Source organism: Tenebrio molitor, chromosome 7, assembly GCF_963966145.1.
Source record: "Tenebrio molitor chromosome 7, icTenMoli1.1, whole genome shotgun sequence".
In the NCBI taxonomy this organism is placed as follows: Eukaryota; Metazoa; Arthropoda; class Insecta; order Coleoptera; family Tenebrionidae; genus Tenebrio; species Tenebrio molitor.
In genome coordinates this window covers 7,384,555-7,403,523 of record NC_091052.1, presented here as the reverse complement: position 1 = coordinate 7,403,523, position 18,969 = coordinate 7,384,555, and the positions used below count along the sequence as shown (strand labels likewise).

At 35.3% G+C, this 18,969-nt stretch overlaps 1 protein-coding gene across 5 annotated transcripts in view; it reads left to right on the top strand.

Moving 5' to 3' along the window:
- The window catches only part of LOC138134728 (LHFPL tetraspan subfamily member 6 protein-like), a 103,794-nt gene that overhangs the window by 50,379 nt on the left and 34,446 nt on the right, over window positions 1-18,969 (top strand). For all 5 annotated transcript variants that reach the window (XM_069053188.1, XM_069053187.1, XM_069053182.1 and 2 more), the window contains exon 3: window positions 9,123-9,238. In XM_069053188.1, coding sequence (XP_068909289.1) covers window positions 9,123-9,238 — 116 coding nt within the window. The remainder of the gene's footprint in view (window positions 1-9,122; window positions 9,239-18,969) is intronic.

The following is an 18,969-nucleotide window of genomic DNA, read 5'->3' as shown; positions in this document are numbered from 1 at the left end:
GTATCAAGTTAAAGTTCGCTCAAATCACGACACTCGGAGATAATTTTCTTACATCACATTTCCCTTTCCGAGAGACTGTTGTGCACATGGCCGCGGTGCAAAATACGTGTAAAAAATAGCAAACAGGCGCACCAGGCAATTATTATGTGGAGTTTTTGAATTTCATGTGGCGGAGATTTCGGTGGGGAATGTTTTTTCCACAGATTTTACTTTTATTTTTATTGGCGCTGTTTGGTACGGAGCATGAATATTTCATTCATTGGAATTTAGTTATCAAATCGAATATTTTTGAGTGTGGGTTTCCTTTTCCTCCCAGACCCGACCGCAATTCTTTATTTGTTGCAGGATTGCTCCGTCAAGCGATCTCTATATCCTGCATCAGTTGACTTCCGCGTTTCGATTTTCTGTATTTATAGCGGCGATTTACTAAATCGTCTCGTTCCAGATCTCGCCCCTTCATTGCGTCAATTTACTGATCGATTGATTAGATTAGGCCCCGGAAAATTTTTTTCGATTTTTTTTCAAAACCATACCCAAGTCCCTATCAATCAGCGCCGACTTCCACACCAGAAAGACAAACAAGCGTCGCCGCCAACAGAGCAACCGCCCTCTAATAAAGAACGCCCCACTCGCTTTCACTTCGGTTGTTTATTTCATCCAGCTCGTTATGTTCTTCCCCGGTTTTTAACCGATGTGTTTGAAAGTTTGCCGGTCGGCGTTAAAAACAATAGCGCCGTTATAAAAATACACCATAAAACCGAAACTATCTGGAAACGGCCTCCGTATCGCGCCGCCCCCAGCAGTCTCGTTCCACATGCAAAATATACTTTTATTTGGCGAGCTTATGTGAAAAATCTTGAATCTGAAATGAGCCAAACGCCAGCTAATGCACTCTGTTCAGTCGGTTTGAAAAATTTAGACTTTTACAACGAGACGAAATCTCGCTTCAAGTTATTAAACTCGTGGTGGATAATCTATTGTGCCATTAAACCACGAAACAAGGCCTAAATATTTCCATTGAAATCACGAGCCTCCCTTAAAATTTAGCCCGTTGTGCCGACTAAATATTCTAGAATTAATTTTGGATGGTGGTTTTTCATTATTCGGATTTAACTCAAGGAAATTATTCTGATATTTTATAAATTTTACGTCGACATGTTGAATTTGTGGTATTTTAATATTCCCGTGTTTTAGATATTTTTGTTGGAATTTTGACTGTTAAATCACAACATAAATGTGAATGAAAAAAATGCGAATGTGTATGGATTCTCATTGGCGAATAAAAAAAATTACTAGTCCAAACCGAACGCGTTAATTAAAAATTGGATAAAAGATTCCTGTTACAATGCAAATAATACAAAACACTACCAGATTAAAATTTGACAAAAACGTTCGTTAGCGATTGTTACTTTTTCCGAATTTAATTGTTGGATGAAAAACGAAATTTTGACAATTTATTAATAAAATATTCCAGTCAAAGGTACAATTAAATTGAATTCGATATGTATGTAAAGGGTGTTTTTTAAAATTTGGCGTCGAAGCTGGCGTTGAAGAATCGATTGGGAATGAACCACTCGTAAAAACACCGATTTTTCAAACTGCAGATTAAAAACACAAACAACGCAAAAAGTGAGGTTAGATTTAAACAGTTGATTAGAGTTCTAATCCGGCGGTGCGTTTACAATCGACTTTTCAACTCCAACTTCGACGCCAAATTTAAAAAAACACCCGTTACGTGATAAAGTCCAAAGTCTTCAATATAAAATGTAGAATTTCCATGAACAACTTTTAAGCGTTTAATGTTTGATGATTCCTCTTTTGTGGACCCGGCGCATCCACCATTACCGACATATTCCTGTCGCCATATTTAAGTTTTAGTAGTTTATTCACAATTTTCATCGCTCCAACTAGCTCAATTTGACTTTTGTCAACCATAATATTTTTATTTAATTTTTAAACATTCAAAGTCAAATGTTACAAACTTTCCTCTAACCTTACACAGACGTTAAAAAATATGTCCTATTTCGTAATTAGTTATTAAAAATATAAACTACCACTTTTTTTGATGGGGGTGGCTGGAGGCGGCACGAGGCAGAGCAGTCATGAAACAACTGTACTAGTTGACCCCCTCTGACACCCAGTATAATACAGTGCGAGTGGAATAAAATTCATTCAGTTTGTGTCGTTGACTTTTGGCAAAAAAAAAACATGTCAACTTAGATCATACTATTTTACTCTATCCAGCGGCGGCGCAAACGATTTTTTTTTTAATTTTCGATCAATAGAAAAAAGAATTTCAGTAAATTTTAGGATAAATATGAATCTCTCATTAAATTAAATTCTCAAAATCCGCCCTACTAACTTCCTAACCGATAACAACACTATATTGAAATTCCTTGTGAATATTAGGAATAATGTGTGGTCTAAGTGGCCGAATTTCGTGTATAATTCTCGCCCCTCGTCAATGTCATCCAAATTTACTTTTATCCTTGTTGTTTTAATAGGCGTATCCGAGTTACTCCGGCGGTCACTTCTTTACCTACATAGCTCGTATCAACAGATGAGTTCCTCCCGAGGTTATCGGGGATTACCGCGGCAGGTGGTAACCAGATTAGATTATAATTATTTTTCTTAAATACATTTCTCTCTTTTGGTTTACATGTACTGTTAAACTCGCCACATTTTTCCAAAATTAATTTCCAATTGTAGCAATATACAGCACTGTTCTTATTAAAATATCTGCTATAGTGAGGATATTGAAGAATATGCAAGACAGGCCGAATACCTGAAAAGTAACAGCGTACGAATATTGAACAACGTTTTTCGTGTTAGTTTAAGGAAAGTCTTAAAAAACATTAGTTGTAAATTTTGAGGTTATCTTTGACAGATTTCAAGTTACGTATCTCAGGAAACGATCAAAATTGAACTTTTAGTGGTGAAATATTATTTCCGCACTTGTTAGGAAATATTCTACTTTTCCTAACTCAAATTAGTTTTCAAAACTCTAGTAGAAAAAAATCTGTGTTTTTAAGACGAGTGGTTTATTCACAATCGACTCTTCAACGCCAAATTTTAAAAACACCCTTTATACTTATTATTTGGTTAAAAATAAGTTTATAATTTTGATGTTTTTTGAAATATTTGGGTATAGAAATTATTTGTGACGATAGTTAAAAATGTCATGATTTCCAAGTTGTAAAATTTAATAAATTCATAACATCAATCAAAGCTGTCGAAAATTTCTTATTACAAACTAACCGAAGAAAATTGAATGCAAGTGCTATCCATTTGAATATAAAATCAAATTAAATCTTCACTTTGTTTTATAGGTTGTCCCTAAAAACAAAATTTTCCCAAGTTTCCGCTTCCAACTCCTTCAACTTATAATTATTCCGCCTCGATCACTTCCGCATTACTACAAACTTGGTTATTTGTTGTCACCAAAACTAAAATAAAACAACTACTTCTGGAGAGGATTTTTTCCTCCTGTCGCCACAATATCAAACCTGATGACCGTTTATTTCGCTTTATCTTCCGGTGCTTCGCTGCCACCCTCGTTATTTTGACCTATCCAACACGGTTTCATGTTTTATCCCTTTCGCCGGCGGGATTAAAACGCACCCATAAAACGTCTTCTGTGTAATTTAGTCGTCCAATAGCAATCAAGTGACACAGCAACAGCTGTTCCTCACCTACGTAAATAACGAGCGATTTCGTCCTGCTTACCTGATCGAAGTGGACCGGCGTTCATTTACGATTGAAATAAAACCTCCGTTAATTAGAGCTGGTTCAAACAAACCGCACAGCCAACAAACATTGATACAATGTCGGGTTAATCCGACAAGCCTGTTCAAGTGGTGTGTTGAAAATTCCATTTTTGTATTGTTGTATGTGGGCCAAAACGCCAAAACAAATATTTATGACCAGAAAGTATTAACTGTGAAAGAATATCCGAGAGTTCCGGAAAGTTTTGTTCTATCTGACGCTGTAAAAGATTTCGGAGCTTAAGCAAACACCCCAAAGAAGGAAAATTAATTTCAGACGTCAACAATATAACCAGCGTGAATAGGGCCTTGAAGTTGTATTAGTTGCTCGAGTATTAAGCCCATAATCAGACTTTTATTAACTGGTTTTGAAAATGCCCCAACACAATGTTTATCAATTTTACATTTTAATTTGGTGCTTTCACTCGTCAATAAAGCGTCGCCTTCGTTCGTAATTCGGTTCGTAGACCTTTTAATATGAAAAATTAAATGCTTTCTATTGTTTTATTTATTTTTCGACGTGTTCCTCTCGCTCCGTTTTGTCTGTGTTTATCTTCATTTTCGAACGTTTCCTGCCCCCATTCTGTTTCCTTTCAATCATATCTCCGCATTTACACAATCAGCATTGCATTATCAGCAAGCAAGAAAACAAACAAGACGAAATGAATTTCGTAATGAGCCGAGCGCGTGGCGCCCCCGGTGTTGTCTAAAAGCACTACTTTTAGGTGCAGACTGTCAGTCGACTACTAAATGCTAATTATAACCAGTGGGTTCTTGAGAGGGTTGCATTTGAGAATTGCACTTCTGATAAATAACTCTCCGAGGGAACTTTTGCAATTTCTGATTTATTATTAAATTATCGATTCGAGAATCCTGAATTCTATCTCGCGTTTTCTTTGGAAGAGGATGTAATCACGTCTGCATTCCGACCATTTCCCATAATAAATTCATTTCCATAAAAAACATGAAATATACCTATTCATTAAGTTGATTTATATTTTTGCACCAGGGTATTCTATTAATGGAAATACAAAAAAATCTTTCAATCAAAATAATTTCAAAGTACGTACTCGTAAGTCTGCCTAAGTAGCTAATCTAAATTAAACATGCCTTTCGTATCACGAAATTAATTAAAACTTTCTAAATGTTTTGTGGGTGACGTAATGAAACTTTCGAAATTATTTAAAAAGCTTTGATTTTCATTAAAGAGGATTTTCGGTATTACGAAATGCAAAGTGTCAATGAAAGTCAACTTCTAATTGGACTTTACTGGAATTTTTTCTTTGAAATTATGTAAATTTAATTTCGAATAATAATTGTGTTGATTGTTTTATGATAATTAAAAACGCGAAGCATTAGTGTTGAAGAAGAGTAATCAACATCAACAATTTATGGCAAGTACTATTTCGATCAGGATAATTTAGCCAATTATATTTTAATCGGCTGCCTATTAAAACAGAGTTGGACACGTGAAAATAAAAGAACAATTTTGTGTAACGTGAGCAACGGAGATCTTTTGATCTCTTTTAGAACTGTCCTTTGATCTGTGGCAAAATCAATACCTGGAATGAATATGCAAATACCGCCAATGCAATCTCAGTGGATAAATTCGTGTTTCACTAAATAGTTACGTCGACAAATTGGCGATTCAGCAAATTATTTTTGAATCCATTTTATCGCTAATTGCAGCTGCACTTTGTTAGCAAATAATAATCCCGTTTACTATTATTATTGGTCGAAGAAACCAAAATTAAAATGTAAAAATTATCTAGGAAAATGAAAGCAAAGAGCTACACCGAAAGGGAATGAAACGAGAAATGAAAAAGAAAAATAGATTAAATATAGATGTTAAATATATATCACATACTTTAACATAGGTGTGCGGTAATAAATACTTTTCGTGCGATCGTCTTACAAACTTACAGCGTTGTTGATAGAACATGTAAATTGTATTTACACAACTCTGATTAGTGTCCAATGAAAACAAAAAAGATCAATATTGTTACGAAATATGACAAATATGATTTGTGCAGCAGAATCCAGAATAAGTTTGTAAAAACTGTTACATGGCACGTGGCAATAGCGTAATATCTACTATTACCGCACGCCCTACGCTAAAGTAATGTAATGGACAAAATGAAAGAAAACTAAAAAGGTAATCGATATTTAACTCTTCATATTTCAGGAACGAGGACTAAAATAACGGATGACGTTGCTATTTCTATATCTGCAGACAAATCTTTGACTAAAAAATTTTGATTGCATTATGTGATTAGTGGCCGAGGGCCTCGTTGTGCAAACTTCACTGCAGACGAAAATAATGCCTAACACTGATTTGTTCAGTAAACAAAAATTGATTTATCTACGGTTATCAAATTACGGTCATAATTTAATTTTTGTAGAAAAGACTAGCGTACGTTACAAGTACGCCAATGGATCGGATTAATTTTAGCGGTTTCCAAAATGCAAATTCATCCACTATTTATTTACACTTAATAATTACATTTTTACTTGTTACCTTCACAAAGTAACAAAAATATTGTTCTTATTACGAAATTAATAGATGTTATTGTTTGTTTAACAAAAACAGAGGTTCTTCGGTCGTCGTCACCATTTGCATAATACCCTGATCATTTTTCTGCTTTGTCTCTGATCTCATTTGCATTTGTTGGATAGAAGGGAATGCGTTTCGAGTAACTCTGTTACGAAGTCTATGAAATCATGGCTTGTTCTTAATTTATCTTCGGGGAATTACAGTAAAAATTTTGGCTACGTTGTTTTGCTCTTCGTACGGCAAATGAAACAAAGAGAAAATACATACAACAGGATGTGAACTAAACTACAGCGCTAAGCCAGTAATCGATATGTCGGAATCTTATAAAGAAAGAATTGTATAAAGGTAGACCTGAACAATTTGAGGAGAAAGAGAATCGTGTGGCATTTTTGATTTCGTCTGTGCTATCGTACTGAACAAGTGGAAAATTACAATTTGCCTCGAAGCAGACTCGGCCTAAAGTACGGCTTTTCGTCCGACTGGCCGTCCCCTTAGGAATTTTCAATTAATTTCGTAAAAATATGTGATATCGAGTCGAAGAAAGAAATAAGCAATTTTGAACAAAGCCGTTGTAATGGCCCGCGGTATTGTAACACAATCTGGGTGGATTCATATTGTGTTATTGTGGAGTTGGTAACAATGGTGTGTGGAGGCGCAGCAGACCGCACAGAAAAGCCTGCATCTCTGCGAGGTCCTTTTGAGCGTCAATCACGTGTCTTGAACCACAAGGGAATGAACAATATCTACAATATTGCGACACATTGTTAGTTATTTGTAGCGTGCCATAATACGCTGACCTGTCGGCTCATCTTTCGCTCTATATCCGGGCGAAAAAACTTAATTTGGAAATTGGTCTTCGCCCAAACAAATTCATCGTGATTTTTACACAACGCCCCTGACGAATCACCCTACAAATTGGTCAAACACGACACAATCGACCGATCATCGGCCGATGCGGTCATTTAATTAAAAAAACGCCACTTAACAGCCATGATTATAAATTAAATGCTCTCGACAGTTTAATTACGCTACTTAGCGAGAAGGGGTCGAAGGACCGGAGGATGCCGTCGCACGCAAAATACGCACCCAAAAACTAATAAGAACTACCAACGGATTTTTTAATTAAGCCTGTCGACACTCGTGCCAAATGGTGGAGGCGCCGGGCAAGTGCCCATCACTTTTTAATTTTCTCAGCTACCTGACCTAAATTTTGCTCGTTCGCGGTTCGATAGTTTGCACGTTTGGCCAAATCGTCAGCCGCCAATAATATATTTTATGTATGCGGATCACGAAAAATGTCCGTTTTGTTGGATCATAATTGCTGGGCGCCATGTTGTGCAGCTATTTTGTTGCAGGTCGGTCTTGATTTATTGGCAGCTATCAGTTACGACATCTATAAAAATGCACTAGGATTTTTCCATGATAAAATAATTCCATTTCGGATAACGTTTGGCTGTTAAATTTAAAATAAACCTGTTTTTATTCCACCCCGACATGTGAATTTCCGCCAATCAATGAGCTGGTTTTTATCGCCGAAACGGGGGGAAGTGCCAGATAACACGCGTCAAAATGACAGTGAATAGCAGAAATTCCAAGGACCGTTCGGGATTAGTAACACAGACGGGGATATCCTTGTCTGTTCGGCCCTGGCAAAAATGGTGGATGCGCTGGGCACACTTTTATTTTTTATGCACCTAATTGTGGACGAAATGATTTACCATTAAATTTTTATCTCGGCTCTTGTGCTCTTTTCATTTCAATTTGACGACCCTTTTATATTTTTATATAATAATAAATTTGCTATTAGAAAAAGGACGTAAAAAATTACTGCTAAATAAAGATAATGGAGGAAAATCTGTAGCTGGAATTTTTATATAAATGATTAATTAATTCTGTTTTGCATATTTCAGCTGAACCGGATATAAGTTTTTTTGAGACGTCTTGTTTGCGTTAAGCACAAATTAGAGCCACAATAAAGTTTAAGGTTTTTTCCAGCTGCCTCATTTCGAACGTCATATTCTTCTAGAGCGGAGAAATGTAATTTAATGTAGAAATTAGTTTTCTTCTTAATCAAGTTAGAAATAACAAGTCGAGTCATAAATCACGAATATTAAATGAACGCAAAGCCGCAACTACACTTTTTTATATTAAAACTTTAAAGTTAACGTTGCTTAATGTAGCGACTAATTGCCGGTAATGATCCCTGCACATCAGAAACTTGGTTTATGTATTAAAGCAAAAATTTACATTTTTGCCAACCAAGACGAGCACAACTCGCAAATTGTGTAAAATGAGACTTCTGTACCTGATTAAAAATAACGTGCGGTAACCAGTCTTCGTGTCTGTCGCTTTTTAACATGACGGTGCCGTTACTCACGCGCTAATAAAAAGCCATGGGAGCACGTTTAAAGTGTAGTTACTTTTGATGGAAATGACAGCAACGTGGATTGTTCCACGTGTCGGTTTCCACCGAAATTTTATCTCGCGTCCGTAAAATTTACGATCAATATAATTCACCGCTCAACAACTATAATACGTGATTGCACGATTGCGTTATCAGATTAGTAACAATGTACGCTGTAATAATGTTTTATAGTGCGGTTTTGAATGGGCGCCTCGGCCATTTTTACTTTATGCGGGCATTCTCTTTACATATTTTGTTGCACGGAAATTAAACTATAAAACATGTTCTAGTAAAAACGCGACCTGAATGATAAGAGGATCCGCCGCATAAATTCGATCTTGTGCATTGTGGCGGCGATTCATGTTCAAATTGGTGAAAGAAGGTCTTCTTTATTTTGCAGGGCCGCCTTCTGGGGAAAGTGGATGCCTACTTTAGTTCGTTCCGCAGATGCAACTATCCCCGCGTCAGTCCGCAGGGGGTAGTTGAGATAGTGGAGGAATGTGGACGGTATTCAAAGTACGTATTTACATTTTTTTCGCAGGATTTTTGTACGTGAGCAAAGAACGTAAAGTCGAGCTCCGGTTCGAGAATAATAAGTTGGGTGTTTATGAGTTTTAATGTCGGGGACGGGGAGGTTGTGAGGGCTTTACGTCTATCGGTCGTGAACTTCTGCACGAAAGAAAAACTATACGAGTGGTCCACTTAAAAGTTCCCAACTTTGTACTTAGCATCGTTAACTTGTGAGATACAGCTTGCAGGATATTTTTAAATACAAACTCTCTTTGATGCCGCCAATTTACGTCGGCAGAAACACACCGAAAGGATTTCGTGTTCCGAGTGCCTTATTGCCACTTCATCTAAATTTTAAAAGTCGAATCCAGACTAACCCGGAAATGAACAACTTAATTACAGAGTTAACTGTCCTGTCTTGTGTCGTTAAAATCATCCGGACAAAATTTCCCAAAAGGTATGCCGTCATTCAACCCGCCCTTAAATAATCACTGTCATAGCGTGTTTGACACTTGAGCTCGTTTGGAAATATGACCAAACACATCTCTTTCACAAATTAAATTACAGACGTCCTTTGTTATGTTCTTTTGATTCTTAGATCTACCGAAGCTATTGGAAATTTCACTTTTGGAAAAAACAATATAATTTATCAGTTATAATAGCCAAGCGCAGGAACCCCTTTAACGACACTTTGTCATAGTTAGGACAACTTTAATGTGTTCCTGTCCTAACTAGGTTAATAAAAGACGTAAATATATTACGGTTCCATAACAACTGTAATTGAAACTCGAAATGAGAACTCATGCAAATAATTTTAGCTTTGCTTTAAGAAAATAACAGCAGGTCTAGCTCGCACCGAAGTTGGAAAATTTTAGCTAAAGTAAATGGTTAATTAGTTGAAAACAAAACAATAAAACGTCTAGCAATGAATGTAAAACGATTTTTTCTAATCTGGCAATTAAAAATAAATACAGGGAATAATTTGGATCAGATTATTTACGTTTGAATATTAACTCAGATTGCCAAATTTATTAAGGAATCAATAAATTTAAAATTTTATGTAAATTACAAATTTTCCACTTTTCTGATTTAACTTAAGTACATCGAGTCCGTTGATTATTCTTTTATTCATTTTTACTCATGGTGAGTGTCAACAATTAAGTACGTAATAATTTTTTAATTTAGTTTGTTTGGTTTTAAAATTAGATAAATAATTTTTATGTAAATTTGAATAATGAAAATTAAATAATGCTGAAGGTAATATCGCTTTTTAATTTCAACAAAGGAATAAATGAATAATTTGGACTTTCAAAATATCTAAATAAAAAAAAATATATACAAAAAAAATTATTTGGAATGTTCAGATCAACATAACGAGTGTTCAAATAATTGTGTAGCTAAGTCATGGCAGGCTATGATTTTCTCATTTTATAATTTTCCTAACTGTTTAAACGGTTTGTGAAATTCGTATTGATGATGATTGTCCACTTCCGCTCTTTCTTACTGTTTCACTAAATATTTGACAGCTGAAGAATCTACGCCATACGTCAACGGAAACAAAAGCAAGCACCAGACCACACAATTTTTTTAACGCACTTTACTTTAAATTTTTTTTAGTATCTCGGCAAATATATTTCGGTTAAATTATTAATTAATTAATTTATGGAATTGATGTATTTTTAGTTTTTTTTCTCTAGTTCAACTGTTAACGTGACAGAATGATATTCCCATTATTAATTACAAATATTCCCAACATTTAGGCTCAAAGGCTGTCGATTTGTTAATAATTCCACTGTTAAAATATTGACACGTTACCGGAAGCATAATTTCATACATAAATCCGAAGCCAATTTTTATATGAAATTATGCTTAATTAACAAGTTGTGTAACAATATAATTTAGTAAATTATTACCACCTAGTAAACATATCGTTATATGATTTAAAATAAATATTTTAGGTAGACGTAACATTTTAAACGCGGCGCTTTGGCTATAAACGGGCCAAAAAAATAACGTATAAATAATTCTTCTGACATATTACAGTATCAGTCGCTAACGTCAGATCAGTCCGTTAGGATCTCAGTGAAAAACTTCTAGAAAAATTTCCTCGGAGGAAAACTGGAACAGGTGAAATGTTCAAGATTTTACGACGAATATTTTATCTAGGCCATTCGGGCACGTCATTTCGAAGAGCAAGATAAAACTGCACAAAAAGTACATCTAAAATGTTTTACATTTTATGTTTTTGCATAAATTATATAAATATTTGCAGTCAACAGCGCTGCTCCTATTTTCAAATGTTAACAACAAATTCCTTTTCCAGCTATTTGTTTTGTTCCACCTATTCAATGTGCGTAAAATGCCTTTCCCTACATGCGCAATTGTCAGGAGTGTTGATATGAGTGTTGCCTATGTGACTTTAACCACTTCCAGAAGTTACTAACATTTTTGGTGCAATTTTTAGTAATATTTAACGTTTCAAGGTTTGAAGCAAGCAAGTTTGAATTTGTTTGTTGGTTATGTTATTGTTCCCATTTGTTGTTTCGACTCTTTAGACCACATTATTTTATTGTTTAGTGTTGTGGTTGACGACGAAATTGAGTTTATATTATTTGTGGTTATTATCACTGATGGTATGTTATATTTTGTATTGTGTTACTTAAATCATATTTTTCAACCAGGTACACAGTAATTCGCAACCATGATAGGCACTTTAAAGAATTAATTAATATTTTCTCTTGTTTTAACCTCAATAACTGACATTCAGCTGTGAATGAGTGTAATGTAGCTTTAGCCACTTCTAAGCAGTGACAGCGCGTAATATACAAAAAGAGGTTAATGACGCTTTCCATCCCGACTCCTGCGCAATCGTCTGTCTTATTTTAACATTGGGAATTTTATGTCTTCTATCTTTTTTCCACCATTGCCTTCTTCCCTTGAACAGGAATTGAAAGGAATTGTATAACACTCATAAAAGAACACTCTTTGATTATTCACATATTTACTGATATTCGTAATATTATCAAATACAATAGTAAAAGATGTTTCACCAACACCAGCAGGATCAGAAGAATGAAAGGTGGACCAAAAAAATGTTCATAGATTTTAAGGTGTGTAATTGTATATTTCAACAAGACAGTGTGCCTCCGCACACGACGAGAGTTGTGTAAAGAGACAAATGACCGACTGGGCCATGTCAGCGGTCGTCGCCAAGTTGTACTTTTGCAAATGGTGTCAAGTTTTTGTCGGTTAATCTCTGAAGCTGTCGAAGACGAAACGTGTCGATCTGGTGTGGCAAGTTGGACCGCACCGTTAGACCTCAGATAGGCGTTTAGTAGCAGTTACAAAACCGACTGAACACTCAATTTGCCTCAGTTATTCCGAACATGGATAGGTGAGTTAGATAAGGCTGATGCGGTCGGAATTATGAAGTTTTCCTTTAAGCGTTAAGCACGTACACGGCACCGACACACTACAGAAACTAACGCACCCATGAGACGGTTTAATAACCCCAACATAATTCTGGCATTACGGTTAAAGCGGCGCCGAGCTGCTTCATTTCAATAATACGTGTGATCCTTGAATTACGTTTCAAGATCAGGACGGGACCTCCGCGTCAATATTTCAATTACGTAACGGCTGGAAGATTTCAGGGTGTCACACCGACTGTACCCGAATTCCGGAAGCTCTCATTGTTCTTGGCGGGAGGAAGACTCCCTCTGAAGCGCCTCGCAGGGATCGCAATTGTTACACAAATAGTTTAATCTGCCATACAATGTCCATAGGATGTGAGCTATAGCCAGTTCCTACTGATAACAATACTGTCGCCATCACATCACGTCATGTTCACCCAAGAGTTAACAGTAGGCACGCAAAATTAAACATAAACCATTTTACTGCATCGAAGAGAGTAGTGAAACACGACACGACCAACATTCCCCCACTTCTTACTCCTGCCATCGACCATTTGTAGGCGCGAATCGCTCGAGGGGCGTGGCCATCCAGTGGGGGGATATTTAAAAAAGTCAAGGTCTCACACTCTTGCAAGAAATATTTTATCTAATCACTCCATCACACCGACGTCAGCTGCTATTCGTTTTAAAAAAAGCGGACCTCCTGTGGAATATCAAATTAGAAAGTAAAGCACATAATCTGAAAAATGTTATTACCGCCACATCTGCTATGGGTATTGCGTATTAAATTTGTAAATCGTTACATAGCGGTTTTGTAATTTATGATTCCGACAAAATGAAGTCTCAGCACGTTTTATGGCGGAATTGAGCTGTTTTTATAAACTCGATACAAAATATTTTTCCATCAGGAAGGCAAATGTCTTGAAAGAATATGTACTTACATTTTATTATATATTTCGAATCGAATGGTGAAAACTTAAAATCGATACAATTACAAGACCAGAGAAGTGGCAATTCATCAATATTTTAAATGTTAAATAAAACATTAGAGGAAAACTTTTGGATGTCTCTACTACGGGCTCATTATAAATGATTGTTTCATCGCAGTAGGCGTTGGTGATGTAGTTGAATGTGCCGCAAGCTTTATAACATGAGTGAGACTAGCATCGCTGCTGGCGGTAGTGTAAATTTGTCTATCTACTAGTTTGTCTAACGTTGCGAAGCTAGCGGCACATCCCAAATTTGTGTGGGTTTTCAACGCCAACTGCGATGGAACAATCATTTATAATGACCCTGTATTTGTTGTTTATAAATGTGATTTTATTAAAGTTATTATGGTAAATCAAAGAAAACAAAAGCAATCATGGAACACTTACACCAGAAATTGGAAAAATAAAAAATTGCGAGAATAGCAGATACGGCGAAACAATTAAAGACATGTCCATATCTTTGTTGTTTTTTAAATAGTTTAAATGTAAACAGTATCGATTTTCTTGTGGCTGAGTATCTTTACAATTAAGACGGAAAATTGGCAAAATGTAAACTGCAGAAACCGTGGAAATGAAGAAAGTAAACATGCCTTGCGGACAAGTTTTTACTTATAGCTGCACCACTGAATGTGTATAATATTGATTCGTTTATTCAAATTCAAATTCCTTGTCTGAGTAAATCTCGTATCCAAATTATAAATCTAACAGACTGATTTTGTTAGAATTGTCTGTCCGGATAAACTTCGTATAAAAACATGTTATACTAAAACGATTGTGGCACAAAATCGTGCAATTTTTACAATGTTTTAATTAACAAGTGCAGCGTTTTGCATGAGAATGCACAGTTGATTAAAACCCAAATCAATGAAGCAAAATTCTATTCGTTTCGGTTAATAATAGATCAAAGTGAATTAATTTCTGTTACGTTGTTTACAATTACAACGTTGGCAATACAACGGCGGGCAGAGAAGATATCTGACTGTTGATTAAATGCACCAGAGAGACGCTTGGTGTTGGCAGTCAGATGCAATATCTTACATTACTTCCTTTGGGAAGTTCCTCATCAATCTTTTCAAAAATCAGAACAAGAGACGTTCGTTCAACACAACCAGAGGGCTCTTTGAGATAATCAAGTGGAATTCCATCGGTAATTAAGACATTACCATAATAATTAACTGAAAGGGACAGTCAAGGGAAACAGGAGCGAGCTAATAACGTCCAATTTGTTCATCTGCAGCTGATGTGAAACAGTTGGAGTGTTCGATTAATCACACGACGCTGCCAATTTACCTGATAACAACACGGAGAAGTAGATTTCGATGGAGATTAACGAAATAAAAAAATATTTAATTGAATGTCATTCAAGCGATCCGGGCTGATCTAGTGCGCGAAACTCCGGTCGAAAACGGAGTGCGGCCAATTAAATATGGAGTTGCGAGCTCATCCGCCTCACTAATAATAATTAATATTCATACATAAATCTGCAAACGCACCGTCAAAGAGTTGGTTTTCAGCGTGAGCCTAATCATGTTGCTCCAAATACTAATCCTTAGTGTTCTTGCATCGAACGCCTCGAAATTGGCCAAATTACATCGTGACCCAATTTACGACTGTTATCTTTAAATTTCCCTCATAAAGGCCGAATTCGGAGTGTGTACAACGATTTAGGGCGGATTCATCACAAAATTTCACCTAGATTGAATTATTCTGATTAATAGTTTGCTGGGACGGATCCCTTTTGTCACCATATGTTCACCGGAGCATTATTTGAATGTAAATCTCCACATCCCTAATAATTCACGGCCATTATTGTAATTTCCGGAACTTATGTTTGAGCCTATTTTAATTTGTAATCCATCCTAAACGACGAGATTAGGCCGGGTTTTGGCACCAGAGATTAAAAATCATTATTATTCACATGGAACAGCACCATAAAATCCAAAAAAATATATGCGAAATCAACGAAAATGTTTATTTTGGTAACTTATTTCTTTTTGTTGACAACTTACTCCTTTAACACCCTTTCTTCTGGAGTTTGATCATCATCTAAATTTTTTTGCATCAAAATTAATATTTGAAGAATTACTGTTGCACATTTGATTGTACATTAATTTAATCTGCTCGTTGATTTTGTTGCTGTATTATGCATAATTTATTAAATTTTATCATTTAGTAATTAATAATTATAAATTCAAAACCGTGCTGTCAGTTTGCTGGAAATAGCGCAAGCTGACTAGTTAGTTAAATTAAAAAGATTTATTTGCCCATAGCTGTAATAAATGAATGGATAATGTTTCATTTACCTACACATAACAAACTCAATTATTTCTATTTAATTAATACTTCATTAATTTTTTTAATTAAACAATTTCGCTTTGGGTCTTACAAGAGAGTCTAATTTCAGTAACCCAATTAATCCGACAAGAAAAAATGAGTACGAAAGTGTGAGATTTTTTAGCGTTTTTTAATTAGGACTTAGAAAAAGTCTTTTTGTTTCTGGTTTTAGGATTTTTCAAGGGAACGAAGTTTCTTAAGAGTAAAAATTAATTTTATCTCCGACAAGAAGATTAAATAGATCTTATAGCAGTAAAATCTTGGGGAGTATCCAATTAGTAAACCCTTTGGGGCAGATAACGTTATAATAAGAGTTCCACAGACAGACATTAATTTATAATAATGATAAAACGTTAAAGAAAATTCAAAATATTCAGAATTGGTCGTAAATCTGGTTTGCTAAATTAAGATTTAACATTAGCATACTGGCCACCAATCAATGCGTGATTGAGGGCATGTCGTTGGCAGTGATACTGATTTACAGTGGTCATCCATCAGCTACACCTATCTATTTGTAATGGCGAAATGCGAAATGGTGGTTGTCAAATTAGCAAGGATTCTGACGGAGCGTACATTTGCGGTGCGCGCGTTTGAAAAAAACAAATAAATTCTCGCAATAAAATTACAAATTACTAAATTTGAAACTAGCCAGTTGTAACTCGCGCTAAATGAAGCTAGTTATTGCAATCGAAACAAAATCGTACCATTATTTATTTACGATACAATGGATGTGATAAACAAAAACAAAATAAAACTCTGTTGCGATCACTCAAAATGTTTTTGTTTGTGTTAATTCACGTTTGTTGAAAACAAAATTAATAAGACAGTGTCTGATTTGCTCGATGACACTTGAACCGCCTTGCCATCAACTGAATTGGTGTCAAATTTACTTTACACTTTCCCCCACTTGTTATTATTTTATAACCAGCGAAGCTGGAATAAAATTATCTATTATCGGGCCAAGAAGATTGATGGAACCATTAATTCTAAGCTCTTTGCATCCGTACCCCAGTTTATTTCGGCTGGTTTTAAATGTCTGCAACTGGCACTGACGTCTATATCTATTGTGTTTAAAGAACACAACCCCTTGACAGATTTATTATGTTTACATTTATTCTAAATATATAATGTAAGCACGTTGCCGAACAATATCTTCACTACTCTATCAGCACTAATAGACTTAACACAATGGTTTCACTTTCTATGCACAATTGGAAGCCACAATAGAGATTTTACTCGAGGGCATGCTACGAACCTTTCAGAAATTAAATTAAAATTTGATTGAGAACTTCAAATTACTTCTGGCTAGCTTATTAATGACAACTACTAATTTTGTAGTTAATCTTGCTGTTGATCATTGCTGCCTTTCAAGACGACGCAGTTTTTTAAACCAAACAACATTTATAAACATGATTCCATTTCGTCAGAGCCAGATGGTGGAATTTTAAAAATTGTATTTAAAGTAGCGCAAAACGAGAAGCAAGTAATCGTTCTCTTTTACAATTTAAATTGCGCCAAACTATGCATTCGGTGCAATTTAACAAAAGGTTTTTAGCTTTTCAGAGGTGAGTAATGATACCTCAAAACAATTCTTTACAATTACTCGTTCTACAACTACCTCGCTTTTAACTGTTACAAGTCAAATAAATATTATTCAAATATTCTATTAGCAAGTGCTTGAAATGATAATTAAAATTAACGAAATAAACGCATTAAATACAGTTTTCAAGGAAAAAATGAATATACTTTTCCGGAAGAAAATAGTGAATGAGTCTCATTATTATCAATTTTAAATGTCACTAATGATATGATGATAGCGTCCCTGTCGGCTCAACTAGAACCTGAGACCGGACCATCTCCACTTTTGACTTTTGTCACTTTCATTTAAAAAATAAATAGCGAGATCTCCTCGAGGCTATGATGAAAATAAATAATAAATTAAAATATGAAACCTAATTTTTGTTCCCTTATCGCCTACTACGTTTTTTGTCAAATTATTTACGTTCATTAATTTCAACTTTGAAGAGTAAAATTAGTAAAATAAAACTGCTTGTCGTTCGTTGTTCAAATAGTATGCATTACATAGACTTATTAATGATTTATTACAAAAATAAAAATTTGCACCAAGTCTGGAGTGGATCGTAAGTTAACAGAGGGTTTAATTTTTACCATGCAATTCCCTACGGCAACAGTTAAAAAAAAACGCATAAGAGGTCAACCCGAAACTGTGGAGGAATTAAGGACAAGAATAACACGCGAAGAAATTTTCAAGATCGCTTAGGACATTGTCTAGCAGTCGAAGGAAAACACTTTGAACATTTCCTTTAATCATTTCTGTTAATTTTTTGAGTTATTTGTGCGTTAACGTTTTTTTTTTTTTTTAATAAATAAATGTTTACATGTTCTGCCTTCCAAAAGCTAATTTAATCATAGCCTCCAGGAGATCTCGCTATTTTTTAAATGAAAGTGACAAAAGTCAAAAGTGGAGATGATCAGGTGCTGGTTGAGCCGACAGGGACGCTATTCTGGCGACCGCTCGACGTACTATTATTCCGGCGCGCTAGAAAATATTTTTTTCACAACTTTTTCAACAGTTTAGGATATTGAATTGTAATCTATCCGATAATTTAAAAAATCTTCCAACTTTGTTCTAAAAATGGTTTGAATATTTTCATCAGAACAAAAGTTAACAGGGGGTACAAGTTTTACCATGCAATTCCATATGGCAACAGTTAAAAAAAATGCACTGTATATTCAAAAATTTAATGAGTTTTTAAATATTTTCTGCTAACTTTACGTCGACCACTGTGTTGATTTTGTGTATCAAAAGCTCGACGAGTGAATAACAATAGAGAAGTGTCTTTAGCTGCACCTCGGCGTGAGCAGTTTAATTACCGCAAAAGTGGTTAAACAAAGACGCGCATAGTTTAACGTCGGAGGTAATGAGCAGTTAGTCAAATGTTAAATTAATGAGGCCCTAAGTGTACAATGTATCGGTATC